The sequence below is a fragment of the Hyla sarda genome, chromosome 8 (genome assembly GCF_029499605.1).
Source record: "Hyla sarda isolate aHylSar1 chromosome 8, aHylSar1.hap1, whole genome shotgun sequence".
Lineage (NCBI taxonomy): Eukaryota > Metazoa > Chordata > Amphibia > Anura > Hylidae > Hyla > Hyla sarda.
Window position 1 is genome coordinate 105,805,411 of NC_079196.1, and position 21,223 is coordinate 105,826,633.

At 40.3% G+C, this 21,223-nt stretch overlaps 1 protein-coding gene across 4 annotated transcripts in view; it reads left to right on the plus strand.

Annotated features, from left to right (window-relative positions):
- PARD3B (par-3 family cell polarity regulator beta) overlaps positions 1 to 21,223 on the plus strand; it is a 1,515,381-nt gene that overhangs the window by 1,345,453 nt on the left and 148,705 nt on the right. For all 4 annotated transcript variants that reach the window (XM_056536585.1, XM_056536586.1, XM_056536588.1 and 1 more), the window contains one exon: positions 19,853 to 19,929. In XM_056536585.1, coding sequence (XP_056392560.1) covers positions 19,853 to 19,929 — 77 coding nt within the window. The remainder of the gene's footprint in view (positions 1 to 19,852; positions 19,930 to 21,223) is intronic.

Genomic DNA, 21,223 nt, shown 5'->3' on the forward strand with positions numbered 1-21,223 from the left:
CTTGGTCTCTAAATGGTCTCTCAATAAATGGCCTATTCACCCAATAATCGCCCTGTGTAAAAGGTCCTTTAGGCAGTTGGTTAGCTTTTACTCTAAAGTCAGACTACATATCTGGTTCTACCCTCTACAGAATGCATGTACTGGTGATGACCTTCAAGGTGCTGCTCCTCTTCATACACAGGATCTAGAACTTGATGATGTGTTTCCATATAATTGGAAGATATGTCTATTTCACCACATTATGGAAATGGAGCATGGCCCCAGGCCATGCTCTATGGCCTCCAAAAACTGAAAACAATGAATTCGAAATAATGATCTTGTTTTGTGCAGAGATGCAAAATTGGCATCAAAAGGGCCATATTTTAGAAATTTCAGAAAATCTTAATGCACTAAAAACAATCTTATAGAATAGGTTGGTATATAACCCTCTATGCATGAGGTCGAAAAACTAAGAAGTTTATTATCATCCTGTTGGCTTTACCATATATTGCACTGAAGTACAAATGCCTGCCTGATGAAAATATAGTAGATATGGACAAAAGTAGGGTAAGGAGAGTCCAAACATTTGTCAGCTCACTGCTGCTTTATGGAAGCACACTGCATTATCCAGAAGGTGCAGTCAAAGAAAAAAAACTTTCCATAACCACAAGAAGTGATGTGAAGCAACAGGGAATCCAACACTTGTCTTAAAAACATCAAAATGCAGGACAGGCAAATAGTGGGAAATAAGAGAACACCTACCAGTACCCAGTGATAAGACGATCAGTCACTGTCTCATTTGGTTCCTTCACTGAGCCAAGAGGAACAAGATTAATGTAATGTTCATGTGCCTAAGCCTAAATTTTAACGATATAAAATAAAACAAAACTGCTTCACCCATGGAGATTCATGCTGTGGGATGATGTTCTATTATTACCTCAGTGACCGATATTGAAAAGTCATGGTTGATGGACAAAATGTCTCATCATTGTGTTATCACTGCTGAGCTGTCTCTCTGTTAAATATAAACTAAAGGGAAACACACCAGAGGTGAACAATAAAGATGGATATTCGCTAGAGGGCAAGTAAATTGTAAGCTGTCCAAATGAGTGATGTGTTGTAAGAATGGAAAAACGAACATTTTCTTAACATCCATCTCTCCACATGCTCATTTGCATCGTAGAACGTGAACCCCTACATTTATCTCTGCTGCAGAGTCCTAACTGAGTTTCCCTATGTTTTCCCTAATAGCATTTCCAGACCTACTAATGCATCATTAGCACTATCTAGAATGCAGACCAATACTACAGAGAGCTTGTCAGATGTAAGGGATGGAATCTGACTACATGGAAATTGTATCACAATCACTGTTTCTATAGTAACTTCATCTCTTTACAATGCCAGCTGGAGATGCCCTTTTTATTTTATTTTTTTCAAAGCAATAAAAAAGTAGATATTCCAAGGCAGGGTTACTTTTCTGCAGAGCCTTTCTAATTTTATTTGTCATCTTACACAGAGAAAACAGTGAGTTTCATAAGCCTATCTATTGCCATTGAATTATGGAAAGATTTGTATCTACTTTAGACGAAAATATGATGGCCATGTTGTTCTGTACCATATTTTCTTCAATTATTGAAGAAAGACTAATTTGTTTTATGTAATGCAAATATATATTTTCCTTAATGTTTTGAAAGATTTTGCCTAAGAGAAAATGTTTTATTATTATGAGAAATATTAAATCATGTGTATCGTATTCGACAGTGCAGATTGCATAGAAACTGGAAGGCTTATCAAACCAGGGGGATAATCTTCATATCTACTTTCTGTTTAATAAAATTGGCTATAAATGCAAAGATTGCTCTGTACAATGACAGCTGATAACAGCAGCCATTCGGGCACATGATGCCATGGGTTTTGTTTTGTTTTCTGTTTTTTTCTTCTTCTATAGCACTAGATAGCACCATGTAGAATGCTAAGTTAATAAATGAATATTACTATACAGTATAACTCTCAATGGGACAAATATAATCGATAGAATTTAGAACATTCTGAACCACAGGCAGCATGAAACACTAAGGCTATGTTTACACAATGGAATTTCCAATGCGTTATTCCGCAGAAGAATTCTGCACGGACATTCTGCTGCAGCAGAGTCCCACTGATTTCACTGATTGCACTGTGCATACGATGGGATATGTTCAGATGTTTGTGCCATGCGATTCCCAATTCCGGAGTCCAGAGAAAGAATAGGCATGTCTATTCTGTCTGCGGAGTCTGTACGGAAATGCTTTGCCGTCTATATGCATTTCCACACAGAATGCCCTGCTGGTGCTCCGCTGTCAGGGAAATATCTGCATGGAAATTTTCTGTGCGGGCATTCACCCGTGTGAACATACCTTCATGGTCCATGCACATTACAGAAACTTTGCCTAGAAAAATTCAGGGTGGAGATCCCAAAGGTGGCCGGCACTGACTGAATGAGTGCTGGCCTACAACTGCAAGGACATTGCTGGTCCCTAAAGCCAGCAACGTATTCCATTCCAACGTATGCCAAAAAAATAAAAATGTTCATTCTTTCGGCAAGTGAATTACAGCAAAATCATTTTCTGCCGCTGAAATTGTTTAGTGTACACTGTGCAGCAGGATACCATTAACAGCAGTATTTTTTCAGCTCTGAAATTTCATAGTGTGTATGGACACGAACAGACATTTTTATCGCAATGATCTATGATTCATTCAGAAAGGCTGCACCTTTTCCAAGTAACCAGAGTTGTATCTTCAGCCGGGAAGGGGGCACTGAGTAAATAGCATGGTCCCATGTACATGCCAGCAGATCTCTCTTTATACACTTATAGAGGAAATCTGTCAGTCAGAGCTGATGACTAGAATAAGTGCCCAGTTTCTGGCCGAAGATACAACTGTGATCACTCAAACGGCACAGCCATTGAGACTGAGCCTTTGATTTTTATGAAAGGGAAACCTGTTAGCGTTTTATGATGCCTGTAGTTTGGGTAGCATTAAACTAGTGACAGTTTCCCTTTAAAAAAAAAATCAGTAGCAAAAGTGCTGGAAGAATTTTGTTTATTGCTGCACTTCTTACCAACAAAGTTCATATAGCAAATTTCAAGAGTGTACGGCTGGCACTGCTGCAATTTCCTCTATATATAACCAGGATAGACTCTTTATCATTAGCTGCATACAGCCAAGGTAGTGCACATCTGGACAAATACAATCTTCATCAATACAAGTACAGAACTGGAGTGAACACCAATAAGGGTCTTCTTAGAAAAAATTAGGTTTTAAATGCACTGTCAACAATCTTGCTTTCTCTAGCTTGACTAAGTGCATGAGCAAAACATTTGATGCCAGTACATGTACAACCTATTTTTCCAACAAAAATTGCAGTGTACAGTATGCAGTGTGTATGTATGTATGTATGTAGCCCAAAAAAAGCAGTCTAAAGCTGGTCATATGCTGGAGAAATCCGATGACTAAAAAGGCCCTTTTAGAACATTTTCGGTTTGCTGTTAGTGCATGACAGTCATGACCTGAAAGAGCATGATAGTCAACCGATATAGGTGAAAAAATTGATTTAGTGGTTAGTGGCTTATTACAAAATTGTTTGTGCACCCTGTAAGAAGTAAGCCCAGGTAAAATAGGAAATGTAAAATTGACCTTAGACGTAAGTCTCTATTTTTCCATTTATAACTCCCAGTTTTTCGTAATTTATTAGAAATACAGTTCCGATATTGACATGACTTGACCCCTGCCGAGATAATCAATAAAAATGAATTTCTTTCCAAAGTAAGCCTCATGTTAATTGCAAATGTCAGTATTATGAGCAAGTATCAATCATTAGAACCATCTGCCCTGTCTATTTTAGCTGTTGTAATCCTGGTTGCTTTTCCTTGATCCAGAGAACATAGCGGCAGAACTGGTTTGTTCCAGATTGCTCATAAGTGCCATTGTCGTTGACTACACTTGGGGATTTGAAGTATACAGCTGAAAAATTAGAATAGTGTGCACCGAGGACTTACAACAGAAAAAGGTCAGATTGTTGTCTGCGCTGTATGAGTGGATGTGGAGTGCAGACCGGAGGGAACGTAAAAAGTAGAGCTTTCTAGGACAATACTTTTCATAAGTACTGGTACAAAAGTCTTGAAGAAGAGACATAGTATTTGAAGAGCTCCATCCTTTGTAATTTCATCTATTTTGAAGTGTAAACAGGTGCTGCACACAGTGTGTTTCATTATTGGTATTTGTTCTTTCAACAAATGCTGAAAATATAATAAAATGTTTTAGCACAGATGTTACAACACAGAAACATGTTTTGAGGTCTGACTAAGCTAAACTAGATTAAAGTCAAATTAATTTGGATTAGTAGAGCATATTTTACCGTTCACTTGTGCTTCAACTGTGACTCAATTGGAATTGTGAGGCATAAATGGCTTTATTAATAATATCTAAAAAAAAAACTATTATGAATATCATAGAGCATCCACTATGTATCATAGAAATAGATGTTTGTCTCTGTATTGCCAATTGCGGTATTTACAGCATCAGATACATTTATTATTAATATTATTTTTTTGTGTATTGTTCAATTAATTATGTAAAGGCTGCTCTTGTGCTCTATGCTCAAGTGGGTGTCCACCTTTTAACCTCATGTCATTATGTGCTGATGAATAAGTAATATACAGTGGTTACAATACTGTTTTTTAGATAAGTATAATGACCAAGTTAAATACAGGAGGACACACATTTCCGCTGGTTAACTTACTGTGGTTTCACTTTAACTGCCATAAAGTAAACATTCATAGTTTAAATTGGGTGCCATGCTTGGTAACATGATGCTGTCCCACCCAAGATGCTAATCATCTTTTTGTCCAGTATTTCCATGCTGTATATGGTAAGCAGCGTTAGACACTTACTGTACAGTAGTAGCCATCCTGTTGTACTCTCACAATATGTCTCCACTTCAGAGAGTAGTTATGCTCATAAATCAGAGGTGCAAAATGTATGTCTTTTAGTATAAAGGTAAAAATTCTTAGTAGATAAGGTAAAGGTAAAGATTCGCAAGAAAATATATAATATGCTTAAGTTGCTTTGATCTCTGGTAAGAACTAATCTATCCCTGAAATGGCATAGTATTGTTGAAAAAGAAAAATTTCCATCAAGTTCAACATAGGGTTTAGGGGAGGTAGAATAAAAACAAAAGGGAGGGTATAGGTAATTTTGCTACTTTTGGGGGGGGGGGGGGTCTATTAGACAGTTTAAACTTAGACTAGACAGCCTAATGTTAATAATAATAATCTAAACTGAAATCTCCTGACCGAAAATCCTGTAAGCCAGTTTTTGGCGAAATTGTATCAGACTTTGGCGAAGGCAGTTTTTATTATCTCCATCTTTGTTTTCCTTTGTTGATCCAGAGTAATGTTAGAAATCCATAAGGCATAAGCCATTCTGCCTTAATTAGGAACCGTTTGACTGCTAATACAAAGTGGCCATCGAGCAGGATCAAAATTCTAAAAAAGTTTGTGCTACTTTTGGTGTCAGTTCTCAACCTACAAAGTTTATGGCCATAGTGCAAAACAACAGTCTCAGATAGAAGAGAAAAGTGGATCTTTGTGCTTGTGCAGCGCTTCTCCTTATCCCTTGGTTGTATCGACATATACGTGCGAATGTGTACTCAGGCAACATATAGAAAAAGTGAATGTTCCATGGATAGAGACAGTTTCTCTTATCCCAATATACCGTTGCTGTATATATGGGCATTGAAGGTTGGAAATGCATAGTAGTTAGACAAGTTTCCCTTTATAATTTAGTCGTGGTAATTAACTTTCATCACATGACAATTGGCTCTGAAGGTTCATTTAGACCTTTGGGGGTAAGGGTTTGAAACTTGTATATCCAATAAACCTCCATTTTTCAAGCTTCAAATCTGTTTGAAGTGGGGGATCAATGGCAGCGTGGTATGTGATGATACAATGCCTATAGCAGTGTTTCTCAAGCTCGGTCCTCAAGTACCCCAACAGGTCATGTTTACTGGATTTCCTTAGTCTTATAGTCGATATAATTATCGTCAGTGACTCACGCATCACCAGTGTAAGACTAAGGAAATCTTGAAAACATGACCTGTTGGGGGTACTTGAGGATTGTACTTGAGAAACACTGGCCTAGAGAAGCCTCAGAGCCAAACAACATTGGATGAGATAATGAAATCCCATAAGATGTTTCAGTAAAGTAATAAGCTATAACAAGCATTTAGCTACAGATATGAACAAAAAGTATGTTTCTAAAGATGGTACATTGAACCTATACAAAGACTTTAGCAGTGGATCTTCTAAAACATGTGACACAAACCTATAGACTTTAAAGCATTAGTGTCATTTGTAAAAACTTTAGACATGTCATTCAGATATGTAAAAAGTTTCGATCACACCAGGTCTCAGTCCTTAGACCCGCTACGATTGACATTAATAGTGAATAGCCGGCTGAAGATTTGGTGCAATCTAAACTTTTGACAAAATGTCATAAGTTTCTACAAATGACACAGATTAAGAAGGTCATGGGTACACAGACTTGAGAATATGTTTCAATAGAAAAATAAATTACTGGAGAGGCTACATCTGGCAAAGAGGAGGCTGCTGCTACATTTTCAGCAAAGCTGAAGGAGTTGACTGATCTAAAGCAATTTTCCATTGTGATAAAGCGAGGCTTTGGTGAAAAAGATGCTTAATATAACCTATGGTTATAAACATGCAAAGCAAGCTCCAGGGCAGAAAATACAGGACAACAGAATAACTCTGATACAACGGGATAATGCTGTAGGCCATAAGATAAAGTCAGCTATAGTAAAGAATCAAAAACACATCCTCTGCCTGTATTCTGGCAACATAGCCAGAAATCTTGGGTGACAGCCATCTTGTTTATGGAACGGATCCATAAATGCTTAATCCCCGATTAATAATAGACAATGCACCTGGCCATTCTGTTTTCTGTAAAGATAAAAACGTTGAAGCTGCATTTTGATTTCCAAAAAGAACCTTGTTGCTTCAGCCCCTTGACCACAATGCCCTACTATGTATCAAGGCCATATACACCCATCTATTTGATAACATTTGATGATCAAGCATGGCTGGAAATCTTTCAGTATTACTGACGGAATAACACTTGTCAAAGCTGCAATGGATGGGTTAAAACCAGAGACAGTAAATGCCTGCTGGAAGAATTGGAGTGATGTTGTGAATGATTTCAAAGATTTATGACAGACCTGTTGGAAAAAAAGGAAAAATTATTGAGACAGAAGACAAGTTCGTGGAGAAGGCTTTGTCAATATGCTCCATGAAGAAGTAGAAGAACATATTGATGGACATCGAGAAGTGTTAAAAAATGAAGACCTTAAATACTTGAAAATGAAGAAAATGTTACAAAATGCACAGACTTTAAAGGATAAAGTTATGGAATATAATCCTTGGATAGAACAAAGTAATAACTAGAGATGAGCGAACTTTAAAAAATTTTGATTCGAACTATTTGCCAAATTTTTCGCAAAATTTTTTGTTTCGATCTGAATTTATTTGCGGCAAATCTATATTAAAAACGGCTATTTCTGGCCTACAGAGAGCCTCAATAGGGGTATAGAACACTTTGCTTTGTTCTAACACGCATATGGAGTGTGCTGGGGTAGTGTTATTCAGAATGACATGCAGATTATCGGTATTGCTTTTAGAATTACTGCCACAGAGCGGCACAATGACAGAGCCTGGAGGTGGCATCAGTATGAGGAGACCATATAGTGGCTAAATGGCACGGCGTGGAGGTGTTGGCAGCATGAGGAGACCATAAAGTAGCTGAATGACACAGCTTGGATGAGGCTGAAGCATGAGGAGACCATATAGTGGCTTAATGACACAGAGTGGAGGTGTTGTCAGCATGAGGAGACCATATAGTGGCTGAATGACACAGCTTGGATGAGGCTGAAGCATGAGGAGACCATATAGTAGCTGAATGACACAGCGTGGAGGTGTTGGCAGCATGAAGAGACCATATAGTGGCTGAATGACACAACGTGGAGGTGTTGGCAGCATGAGGAGACCATATAGTGGCTGAATGACAGCTTGTATGAGGCTGAAGCATGAGAAGATCATATAGTGGCTGAATGACACATCGTGGAGGTGTTGGCAGCATGAGGAGACCGTATAGTGGCTGTATGACCAAATGTGGAGGTGTTGGCCGCATGAGGAGACCATATAGTGTCTGAATGACACAGCATGGAGGTGTTGGCAGCATGAGGAGACCATATAGTGGCTGAATGACACAGCTTGGATGAAGCTGAAGCATGAGGAGACCATATAGTGGCTGAATGACACAGCGTGGAGGTGTTGGCAGCATGAAGAGACCATATAGTGGCTGTATGACACAGCGTGGAGGTGTTGGCAGCATGAGGAGACCATTTAGTGGCTGAATGACACAGCTTGTATGAGGCTGAAGCATGAGGAGACCATATAGTGGCTGAATGACATATCGTGGAGGTGTTGGCAACATGAGGAGACCATATAGTGGCTGATTGGCACAGCCAGAAGTTTGCAGCGGCATTAGTAGACACTAGGCCTTCACAATCACAAAGATTATAAGATGAATTATTCGATTTAAAGTGTACCTGTCGTCAACAAAAACTTTTTATATAATGTAGATAATACCATTATATGTATATTTATAATATACATTGGTTAAAAATTGTGTATATTTTTGGGTGAAAAAAATGCTGTCCCTGCACCTATTTGTGTGTCTCTATGAGAAGTCCAAAAACAGGAAGTGAGGGCGGGACAAGCAGGGATCTGTGCAGGCTCCTGGCTTGTCAATCATCCTGATGTATGAGCCACGAGCATGTTATAGAGCCTCAGTGCACACTGTCCTGCTTGACCTCAGTGCACAAAGCCCTGCTTGTCCACCCTCACTTCCTGTATTTGGACTCCTCATTGAGACACACATGCAATAGCTGCAGGGACAAAAATATACACATTTTTTTAACCAATGTTGGTTATTATCTACATTATATAAAAAGTTTTTGTTTACGACAGGTACACTTTAAATCGAAGATTTTGGGTAGCTAGTGCTACCATAACAATTTTTTTTATTCCCAGACCCAGGCCCAGCAGCATCAGTAAACCATATATTGCCTGAATGACACAGCCTGGAGTTGGCAAAAGCATCAGGTAAATCTACCACCTGGCATAGTCAGTCAATTCCAACAGCCAGTGGTCAGTATCCACAGTTCCCTGTTTCTTCTAGTCCTTAGCAATATTCCTTTTATTACTGGTCTGGTATCAACATGGCAGTAATGCTGGGAGAGTAATTAGAGGATACCCACATGTTTCCTACAATACACAGTCAATATATGGAGACCATATAGTGGCTGAATGACACAGCCTGGAGGTGGCTGAAGCATGAGGAGACCATTTAGTGTCTGAATGGCACAGCCTGGAGTTGGCAAAAGCATGAGGAGACCATTGAAATATAGGAATTTTAAATTGAAATCTAACATTTTGAAATTGAAATTGAGGATTTTGAAATGGAACTTTTAACTCCCAAGTTTTAGTGTCCCGGGCCTCGGAGTGTGATTACAAAGGACCAAGTCTAACAAGGAGTCACATTTCACATGGCAGCACAATGACAGAGCCTGGAGGTGGCATCATCAGAGGAGACCATATAGTGTCTGAATGGCAGATGAAGAGACAATAGGGAAGAGACATCTGGTGGCAGATGAAGAGACAATAGGGCCTCACAATCTCTAAGAATAAAATATGAATTTTGAAATTTCCATTGAAGAAGTATGGTACCTAGTGCTACAATAAACATATATATATATATAGGTAATGTGCTAGGCCCAGCAGCATCACTAAACCATGTAGTTGCTGAATGACACAGATAGGAGCAGGCAGCAGCATGAGTACACAAGAGGGGTTCACAACTCCTAACATTAAGAGGTAAATGTTGAAATCTCTATTGAACCTGCATGTTAGCTAGTGCTACCATCCAAAAATTTAAGGCCCAAGCCCAGCAGCATCACTAAACCATGTAGTGCCTGAACGACACAGACAGGAACAGTTAGCAGCAGGAGTACACAAGAGGGTTTCATAACCCCTTGCATTGAAAGATCAATGTTGATATCTCAATTAAGCATGTATGTAAACTAGTGCTAACATCCAAACATTTAAGGCCCAACCCAGCAGCATAAGGAAGCCAAGTAGTTCCTGAAACACACAGTCAGGAGCAGGCAGCAGCAGTACTCAAAGATTGAAAGATCAATGTGGAAATCTCTATTGAAGAGGTATGTTACCTCGTGCTATCAACAAAGAATTTAAAGGGGTATTCTGGGCAAAAACTTTTTATCCCCTATCCAAACGATAGGAGATAAGATGTCTGATCTGGGGGGGCCCGCTGCTGAGACCCCCCGTGATCTCCCTGCAGCCCCCACATAGAATGCGGGTGCTAAAGTTTTTGGAAACCTCTGGGTTTCCAGGACTAGGGACGTCACACCACGCCCCCTCCATTCATGTCTATGGGAGGGGGCATGACTGCTGTCACGACCCCTCCCATAGACATGAATGGAGGGGGCGTGGCATGACGTCACGTCCCCAGTCCCGGAAACCCAGAGGTTTCCGAAACTGGAGATTCAGCGCCCGCATAGAATGCGGGTGCTGCAGGGAGATCGCAGGGGGTCTCAGCAGCGGGCCCCCCGTGATCAGACATCTTATCCCCTATCCTTTGGATAGGGGATAAAATGTTTTTGCCTGGAATACCCCTTTAAGGTCCAAGCCCAGCAGCATCACTAAGCACAGTAGTTCCTGTGCATGAGTTTACAAGAGGGCTTTACAACCCCTATCATTAAAATGCTAATGTTAAAATCTGTATAGAAGATGTATGTTAGCTAGTGCTACCATAAAAAAATTGCAGGTAATATCCAAGACAGTCCTAGCAGCATCAGAAAACAATATATTGTCTGAATGACACAGCCTGGAGGTGGGGAAAGCATAAGGAGCCCATATAGTTTCTGAATGGTACAGCCTGGAGGTGGCAGAAACATGAGGAAACCATATAGTGGCTGGATGGTACAGCCTGGAGTTGGCAGCAGCATAACAAGACCATTGAAATTTATGATTTTGAAATTGAAATTATGGATTTTGTAATTGAAATTTCACTACTCTGCCTAACATACTTATAGCGCATATGAGGGGAGTACAATACACTTCAATTAGCTTAAAACAGTATTGGTCTATAACAGCAGCAGGTGTGTACTATTGGCTGTCCATTCACAGTATATAGACCCTTGACAGATTAACAGGTACAAAATAGTACACTACTTAGATGTAGGTATGGGGTATGCAGAAAAATGTGCTACAGTACACTTAAAAATACTTATGTTTACCTGTGTCCCAGATTCCAAAATAATCCTTTATAATCAGAACTGGTCAGAATGCCACCTGACATTAAAAATAATAAAATGATACATACGTTCTCTGAAGAAAAGGATCCTTCATTAGATGACAATATGAGCATTGTGTGTTCCAGTGACATTAGCTCATCGAAGGAACAGGAAAACATGATACAACTTAATTCTACAACTGATGAACCACAACAAAGAATGAAAGACTTAAAGCCTACTGGAACTGAGGAACTTCAAAATGGTAAATCTACCACCTGGCATAGTCAGTCAATTCCAACAGCCAGTGGTCAGTATCCACAGTTCCCTGTTTCTTCTAGTCCTTAGCAATATTCCTTTTATTACTGGTCTGGTATCAACATGGCAGTAATGCTGGGAGAGTAATTAGAGGATACCCACATGTTTCCTACAATACACAGTCAATATATGGAGACCATATAGTGGCTGAATGACACAGCCTAGAGGTGGCTGAAGCATGAGGAGACCATTTAGTGTCTGAATGGCACAGCCTGGAGTTGGCAAAAGCATGAGGAGACCATTGAAATTTAAGAATTTTAAATAGAAATTTAGGATTTTGAAATTGAAATTGAGGATTTTGAAATTGAACTTTTAACTCCCAAGTTTTAGTGTCCCGGGCCCTGGCGTGTGGGTACAAAGGACCAAATCTAACAAGGAGTCACATGTCACATGGAAGCATAATGACAGAGCCTGGAGGTGGCACCAGTATGAGGAGACCATATAGTGGCTGAATGACTGCCTGGAATTTGTGGCAGCATACGGAGACCATGTAGTGTCCGAATGGCACAGCCTGGTGGTGGCTGAAACATGAGGATACCATATAGTGGCTGAATGGCACAGCCTGGAGGTAGCATCAGGAGTCCTGAAAGTGACCCTAATGCAAGGAATTTCTTAAAATGGGAAGCAGCACCTTAATTATGTTTTGCAGTAGCCATGGCAGCACAAATAGAGAGCCTGGAGGTGGCAGCATCAGCATGAGGAGACCATATGGTGGCACAATGACAGAGCGTGAAGGCGGTAGCATCAGCATGAGGAGACCATAGAGCAGCACAATGAGAGAGCCTGGAGGTGGCAGCATCAGCATTAGGAGACCATATAGCAGCACAATTAGATAGTCTGGAGGTGGCAGCATCAGCATGAAGAGACCATATGCCGGCACAATGAAAGAGCCTGGAGGTGACAGCAGCAGCATGAGGGCCATGCCAACTGAGGGTTGAATCTGAGGAACCCACCGACTGTTGACTGGGATGTCGGATGTCACTTGGGATGAAGTGGTTGACCGAGTGAACCTCACTTGGGATGAAGTGGATGACCAAGTGTACCTATGAATTATGGCTGCTGGGTTGCTGGTCGCAACACGACTGCTAGCTGACACTGGGAGCTCAGACCTCTCGCTGCGACTCCGGCTGCCACACTCCCCTACTCTGCTGTGACTGATGAATTTAGGCCTCTGCCACTCCTCTTTGCACTTCCTGGCACATCTCTGCCTGACATACTTAATGCGTATATGAGGGGAGTACAATACGCTTCAGTACGCTTAAAACAGCATTTGTCTAGAACAGCAGCAGGTGTGTACTATTGGCTGTCCTTTCACAGTATCTAGGCCATTAACAGATTAAGAAGTACAAAATAGTACACTACTTAAATGTAGGTATGTGGTATGTACATATGAGGGCAGAAAAATGTGCTACAATACGCCTAAAAACTCTGTATTTTTGTAAAACACCAGCCGGTGATTACTTTTGTCTGTCCTTTCCAGTATGTAGGCCCTTGACAGATAAACAGGTACAAAATAGTACACTACTTAGATGTAGGTATGTAGTGATGAGGGCAGAAAAATGTGCTACAGTACACTTAAAAAAGTATCTGAGTACAACACCAACCAATGAGTACTTTTGCCTGGACTTTCACAGTATGTAGGCCCTTGACAGATTAACAGGTAAAAAATAGTACAGAACTTAGATGTGACTATGTGGTATGCACTTATGAGGGCAGAAAAATGCACTACAATAAGCCTAAAAACTCTGTAATTTTTTTTAAAAACATCAGCCGGTGATTACTTTTGGCTGTCCTTTCACAGTATGTAGGCACTTGACAGATTAACAGGTACAAAATAGTACACTACTTAGATGCACGTATGCAGTATGCACTTATGAAGGTCGAAAAATGCGCTACAGTACCCTTAAAGAAAATAATTTTTTTGTAAAACACCAGCAGTACACAACAGTGCTGCAGCCAGAAAAAGCTGTGTATTAAACACAATATTGCACTCTGTCACAGACTATTAGGAATGGACTGCTGGTTATTATACCATCTACAGACTAGTATAACCAGCAGATGATTTTTTTGTGGCACAAGGACACTGAATTGCGCTGAAAAATTATTCCTGACTCCTCTGCTAAGGTTTATGAAGTTGAGGCAGCTTGTTGAAATGTATGAGGCAACACACAGCTATCTGCCCCTCTCTGTAATACCATGCTGAAGAAAGTGACTGGTAGGTTAATGCCTGCAGCTGCAGTAAAAATCCTTTTCAGTGAAAAAAACAATGCTCTCCGTCCACGAGAACGCTGATGTGACTAAGAGGATGTTAAACGCTGCTGGAATGTGCTTTTCTTTGCTGTAACACACACAGGCTGTCCGTCCTATCTCTCTGCAGTGTCATGGATGAAGTGGCTGGCCACAATATGGCTGCCAATTATATAGGGCTGTGACATCACAGAGGTGACTGCATCCTGCATGTGATTCAGGGTGATACCGCCTACTTCCCTTCCCGCCTTGCCTTCCCAGCGTCCCTTGCCCCATGTACTGACATGTGGATCTGCCATTTTAGATGCCCTTAAGCCTGGAACACTGTAAAATGGAGTTTAATGAAGCGATTCGTAACTAATTCGGGTTCGTCAGCTTCAATTCGCTCATCTCTAGTAATAACCTCTGTAGCAACATGTTGGGTTGAAAAGAAAGTAAACTTCCTGAAGACAATGTTTTTCCAAAAGAATTCAGCCCAAAAACATTTAAACTTCCAGGATCCCCAACCATCACCATTGTCTCCTAAAATCCAACCATAAACCGGGATCATCTGAAGCAAATTATCCCTCTGACCTATCGGAAGGTCAAAAATAGCCTAACACTACAAAACAACACCTACCAATTCTCCTCACGTCATCTCATCAGGTAGGCATTGTTTCATTATCACATAGACATTGTTTCGTAGTTTTCGCTTCTGTCTGCAGTATCCAAGCATTCACAGATACAAGGGGGGGGGGGGGGGGGGCCTAACATTTTGACTTCTGGAACTAGAAGGGCTTAGGAGTCCATTTTCTAAAAAAAAAAAAAAAAAAATGAACTCGAAACCTCTAAATACCACCTGTTGTCTTTGTTAACTGCAGTTGTTTTATGTATATTAAAAAGCATTTGTTGTTGGCGTCTCATGTCTCATGTAGCCAAAAATATACAAGAAAACTTGAAAAAAGTCATTTGATTTCAATGTAGCAAGCGTCATTGTGCTATTAGAATATAGAATATGTGTGCTGTCTGGATAATACTAGTTGTATGTGTGCACTGGGCCTCTTCTGTCCCATTCAAATATTGCAAATGTGTTTGTAATGTTCATTTAAGAAAATGTATATAAGTTAAGAAGATCTTTTAATAACGTACACATGCTATTCTTGCTTAAACCTCATTTCAGTTTTTACCCAATTACACAGCGGGGGTTAATAAGACGTTCTATCCCCCCAAAAATGTATTCATATATTCCAAGGTTTAACTTGCCTATAACTGCTAGGAGAAGCGGCAGCTGGTCTATCAAATCGCACACAGATGTAGGAAGAAGACATTGTGCTTTTATTCCCGTCTGTTGTTTTTGTGTATAGTATTTTGTCTGCATATCTCAAAAAATGATTGTGTTGTAAACAGCTGATGTGTATGAGATTGTAGGAGGAAGGGAGAAGTGGGAATCGGATCCTGGAACATTCACCTGAAGTCTCCATGGTTGGGAACAGAACCTTCTCCTTCACTATTTAGACCTTGTTCTGTGCCATAAACCTTAACCGATACTGTATGTATGTGTAAAGATATCCCCATGTTCTTCAATAGGATCATTTCTTTTAACAACTGCTTTGGATCTTTGGCTGTCAATTCTCCAAGGATATTAAAGGGAAACTATGACTTGGAATTTATTTGTGGTCTTCAGGTTTCTGCAATAGAAATTCACTGTTGGAGTTCCTATCCCGCGTAGGAAAGGATGCATCTGAAGGACCACATACAGTGTTAACAATAAGGTTATTTTTTATTGCAAAGAACAAGTATTCATTTTCTTCTTCTTGTACTGTATCTTAATATTTCTTGTGTTAGTATCATCAGTAGCAAACCTTATACTTTAAGTTGTAAAGTTTACATTACATTAATAACAATATTATATAGATGTGTGTGTGTGTGTGCGCCCCCTAGTGTAATGTATAATAAGGGGTTCTGTGATTATATAAAAGCATAAGGTCACAGGCTGAATCACTATACAGGTAACACAAAAATGTATAGCAGAACTTACATTAATCTTTATAGTAGACACCCCAAGCTGCTGCAGATCCACTTTGTTCAAGAAAGGATGAGTATACATGTCCATCATCTCTTAATCGTAAAGACATGTTCTTATCCTTTTCATAAAGAAGATCTGCAGCAGCTCAGGTGTGTATTATGTTTTATTTTGTAGCAGTTGGGACACAGAACCCTACATGTCAGTAAATCGGAGAAGGAACTTCCTTCCGAAGCTATCTATTATAGATTGATGTTGCAGGAAGAGACGAGGAAGGAAAATATCCCTATATCATTCTTAGGTTCTTATTACATCATGTAAACTCGCACTGACTTGTATTATACAGTGGACCCTCAAGTTACAATATTAATCGGTTCCAGGACAACCATTGTATGTTGAAACCATTGTATGTTGAGACCAGAACTCTATGGAAACTTGGTAATTGGTTCTAAAGGCACCAAAATGTCATCCAAAAATAGGAAAAAGTGAGGATTAAAGAAAAATAAATAGATAACTAATATAGATAAAGCAAGTCCTTACATATAAAAGTAATAAAGATCTGCTGGGAGCTGTAAATCACTGTCTATGTCAGTATTTCCCAAGCAGGGAGCCTCCAGCTGTTGCAAAACTACAACTCCCAGCATGCCCGGACAGCCAAAGGCTGTCTGGGCATGCTGGGAGTTGTAGTTTTGCAACAGCTGGGGGCACCCTGCTTGGGAAACACTGGTCTATGTAGAGGACAGGAACTTCTTCAGGGTCCTGTACAGTACACGCAATCTCCAAAAAAAGTAATGGAGTCGCCCTTACCTGGTGTCCAAAGGAGCAGGTAACCCAGGCACAGGTAAAGTGTACAGAACATGTAATACCTCCCTGTACTGTAGGGGGCGTTATCAGACACCAGTCAGTGCATACACTTCAGTAATACAGGAGTTTTACCAGTGAATGCCCATTCTGATTGGTCGGTTCTTCCAGCCATTGACACGTTTCACAGATCTGGACTGTCTGTAGTATTGTATGTTGTGTCTGGTTTCAACTTACGATGGTCCAGAAAAGACCATTGTATGTTGAAACTATTCTATGTTGAGGCCATTGTAAGTTGAGGGATCACTGTATAGTGTTATTCTTGGAAAACCACCTGTTAGATTTTGGAGTTTTGCAAAATACAATTGCAGGATTATGGATACTTTTATCTTCCATGATCTTGTTCTACAGATAGATCAACCATGTAAGTCGTTTCCTATGCCTATGCATGCTACAGACTGGTCGGCATTAAAACGATAGGGAACAGGACCAATAATAACATTATCTCAAGGAAGTGCTATTTGTACAATATTATTTTGGAGTTAGCTGCTACTAGACAGCTCTGGTGGGATCATCTATTCGGCTAGAGTCGGAAGGCGCCCATATACATTATAGAGTTAGCTGGTCCCGCTGAAGTTGGCAGGTTCGGGCCTTAACAGAAATGGGATAAAAGCCACACCGGCTGCAAAAAATTCTGGGGGAAATTTGTTTAACTTTGTGTAATGGCAAAGTTAGACTTTGACCTCCCGGACCCTGGGCAAATCAGCAGGATGTGACAGAACTTTGTGACCATAGAAGGATATCACAGGTAAAATATGTTCAATGGCTGAGAACATAGGACAACGGCTGGTGAACCGGATTACTGACATGCAGAGAGTGAGGCGTAGAACAGATTTTGGACACACAATAGTTAATGCTCAGTAGAAAAGTTACTTTGAGATTAAATTCTCAGCACAGTTGCACTTACCTATTTTTATATGTATAGGAAAAATGTTTTTTTTTTTCTACCAAGTACTAAGACTTGAAGTTATTGAGTTGTAGATGTATTCCATTCGGTACAATGCCGCTTTTATAGAAAATAAAATGTGTTTTTTGGGATTGTGGGTAATACATAAAATGCACACATCAGTAAAAGATGCCACCAGCACGGGCCTTTCATGCCCACATGTGAAAAGCTATTAAGGTTATCGACAATTAGAAACCAGCCTTTAAAAAGCGGTTACTTTGGAGTACTTATGTCTTAATGCACCTTCCATACACAGGCTGATGGAGGCTGGAGCTTTAATCTGGTGGAAGGGAGGCGGCTAAGAGGTCTTTTAACATATTCCCTCACAAAAGCCGCTGGTTCTAGCAATGCCAAGACACAGGAACATTTCTTAATGCAAGGGACACTGAAATTGCCTCAGTGAGACTTCTGCTTTTACTGAGAGAGAGCGAGAAGGAAAAAAAGACTAATGGCGTCCTTTTAACAAGGCACTCAAAGCTTCTGCACAAGTTCTGCAGGTGAAACCGGGAACAGAGCTAAAAGTGGCCTAAAAGCATCTGTAGTCGTGCTGTTTGCCCTCCCTCCGTGAGGCTTTTCATAGTGCTTTATGCATCTGCCAGCGAAGGTTACCCCTAGGAAAACAAACTGGAGTGCGGATCTAGTGTTCTAGCTGAGTGTTAATAGCTGAAGTGCTTTCACCCTGACTTCTCTTTCTTGGCTTTCTGTATCATCTGAGGATATAGAGTAGCATCATTTTCTTATATAAGGGAACTATGCTGACAATTGAACAATAAGGGAAGAGACATACCAGCTTTTCATTCTGAAGAGTTGAGTGCTATGGATCAGAATATACAGATGTAGCAGCGCTGAATTCATTTAACTGTTTCCATTGTGAAACATGATAACTTGGCACATTTACCACCATTACTCACCATGTATTATACTATATTTTGACTCCTTGGGCTGAATAACCAACTCGGTTGTGGTACATATATACACTACCTGTGCACAATCTTATCTATACGAGGAATGGTAGAGTGCAAGCATGAGCGTACCTTGCACTAAGGTGCTCTAAGCCTTCACATTTTGTAGTCCGTCCTTTTGTGTAATATTGTTAAACAACTTAAAGGTGTACTCCGCCCCTAGACTAAGATGTCTGATTGTGGGGGTCCCGCCGCTGGGGACCCCCGCTATCTCACTGCTGCACCCGGCGTTCATTTAGACCATCAGGTGCAGCGCCGAAGGCTCGTGACGTCATGGTCATGCCCCGCTCGTGACGTCACGCCCCCTCCCATAGACTTGCATTGAGGGGGCGTGGCTGTGACATCACAAGCGGGCATAACCGTGACGTCATGAGCTTCCTCCCCGCATCGCCAGTCATCCGGCACTCCATGCACCGGATGTCTGGGGTGCCGTGGCCGAGATAGCGGGGGGTCCCCATCGGCGGGACCCCCGAGTTAGACATCTTATAAGATGTCTAGGGACAGAGTACCCCTTTAAGTTTATTTTTATAAGGCAATTCTGGTAGACTGACTAACATAACTTGGATCTGAACTTATAGGGTTTTCTGATCAAAAACATGGTGGCTGTTTCTATTAATTTATGTCAGAGTTATAGAAACAGCCAGACATACTTGCCATATAACCATATACCTAAATTCCCATATAAATAGACGGACAGATAGTAAGAATAGTAGAGTAGGTGACAATTTACTTGCAGAGGAATTGTTTTCAATGTTCACTTTTCACCTTCACTTTTGGGTGCACTTCACATGGTTCAGAAGGAAAAAATTATATCTGCTAGCTCCAGTGTATTTCAGTTGCCAGCAGGAGAAATTCCACTTGCGGATTTTCCATTGTGGAATTTCAGTTGCGAGCAATTCACAGTTGATACGTTACATGTGAACGTACCCTAAACCTCTTCTTTGACAACAAACCTTTAATAGCAAAAGTCATTTTTAAGGGCTAGGGATCCCAGGTTTGTTCAGTTTTCTATGTGTTCACCTGCTTTGCATTCTGTATAGGTCATAGTGCCTTTTGCAAACCAATGACCAAGACTGTTCCATTTGTTAAACTTTATTATCTTTTTTTTGCAGGCACCTGCACGAGGTCCAAGTGGATGCCGCAACCTCAGTTTTGAAGGAATTGAGCGACAATATGCTTCATTACCCAGGTAGGACCTGTAAATCTACAGAGATAAAGAATAACAGTAGGGAAAGCCTGGAAATTTTTGATTTTCTATATACCGTAATAAAGCATACTTAACGATAATTAAGGTTTCTGATACATAAATTAGATGTTAAAGGGGTACTCCGGTGGAAAACTTTTTTTTTTTTTTTTTAATCAACTGGTGCCAGAAAGTTAAACAGATTTGTAAATTTCAGAAAAATAATTGAATAGTAAGCGCTGTATTATATACACAAATTACAAACTGACCTGTAGATAGTACGGTTGCTGATAAAAATCGGTGGTTGCGGTGTAAGTGTTATGATCCCACAGCAATGCTGTTACAGCGCGATCGCTGTGTATAGCAGTGAAGGAGGTACCGCTCTGCAGATACGTGGGCTCCCTGAAGTATTGTTCCATAGGTTGCAAGTGGTTCTCACTGAATTGACTCCCGGATGTAGCGGGTTTCTTCTTTTAATGTTGTTTCCCAGAGTGTTACTTCATGAAGGGTCCGGTCTCTAGGAAGAAGTGTGGATTGCAGTGGAGCGCGCCCCGGCCGGTGGCGCCTCTACCAACTTGCACGCACGCTACGATCAGGTTAAGGTTCCGACTGAGTGTGTTGTGAGTGACATCACTATGGTATCCTCAGCAGTCCACAAGGCTATCGACGTACGTTTCGGAAGTCTCGGCTTCCTTCGTCTGGATTCAATTATTATTATTCATTTATTTTTCAGTATATTACTTTCTACACAGTGTGCATCCATAGGGGAGCACATTTATAGTAAAGCAACAGTACAATCACACATCAAACCAGACCCATCCAGCGCCAGTGATCTTTTTTTATTCTCTAAGATTTGTAAATTTCTTCTATTAACCCCTTAAGGACGAGGCGTTTTTCGTTTTTTGCACTTTCGTTTTTTCCTCCTTACCTTTAAAAAATCATAACTCTTTCAATTTTGCACCTAAAAATCTGTATTATGGCATATTGTTTGCGCCACCAATTCTACTTTGTAATGACATCAGTGATTGTACCCAAAAATCTACGGCGAAACGGACAAAAAAAATCATTGTGCGACAAAATTGAAAAAAAATGCCAATTTGTAAGTTTTGGGGGCTTCCGTTTCTACGTAGTAAATTTTTCGTTAAAAATGACACCGTTTCTTTCTTCTCTAGGTCCATACGGTTAAAATGATACCCTACTTGTATAGGTTTGATTTTGTATTACTACTGAAAAAAAATCATAAATACATGCAGGAAAATTTATATGTTTAAAATTGTCATTTTCTGAGCCCTGTAACTTT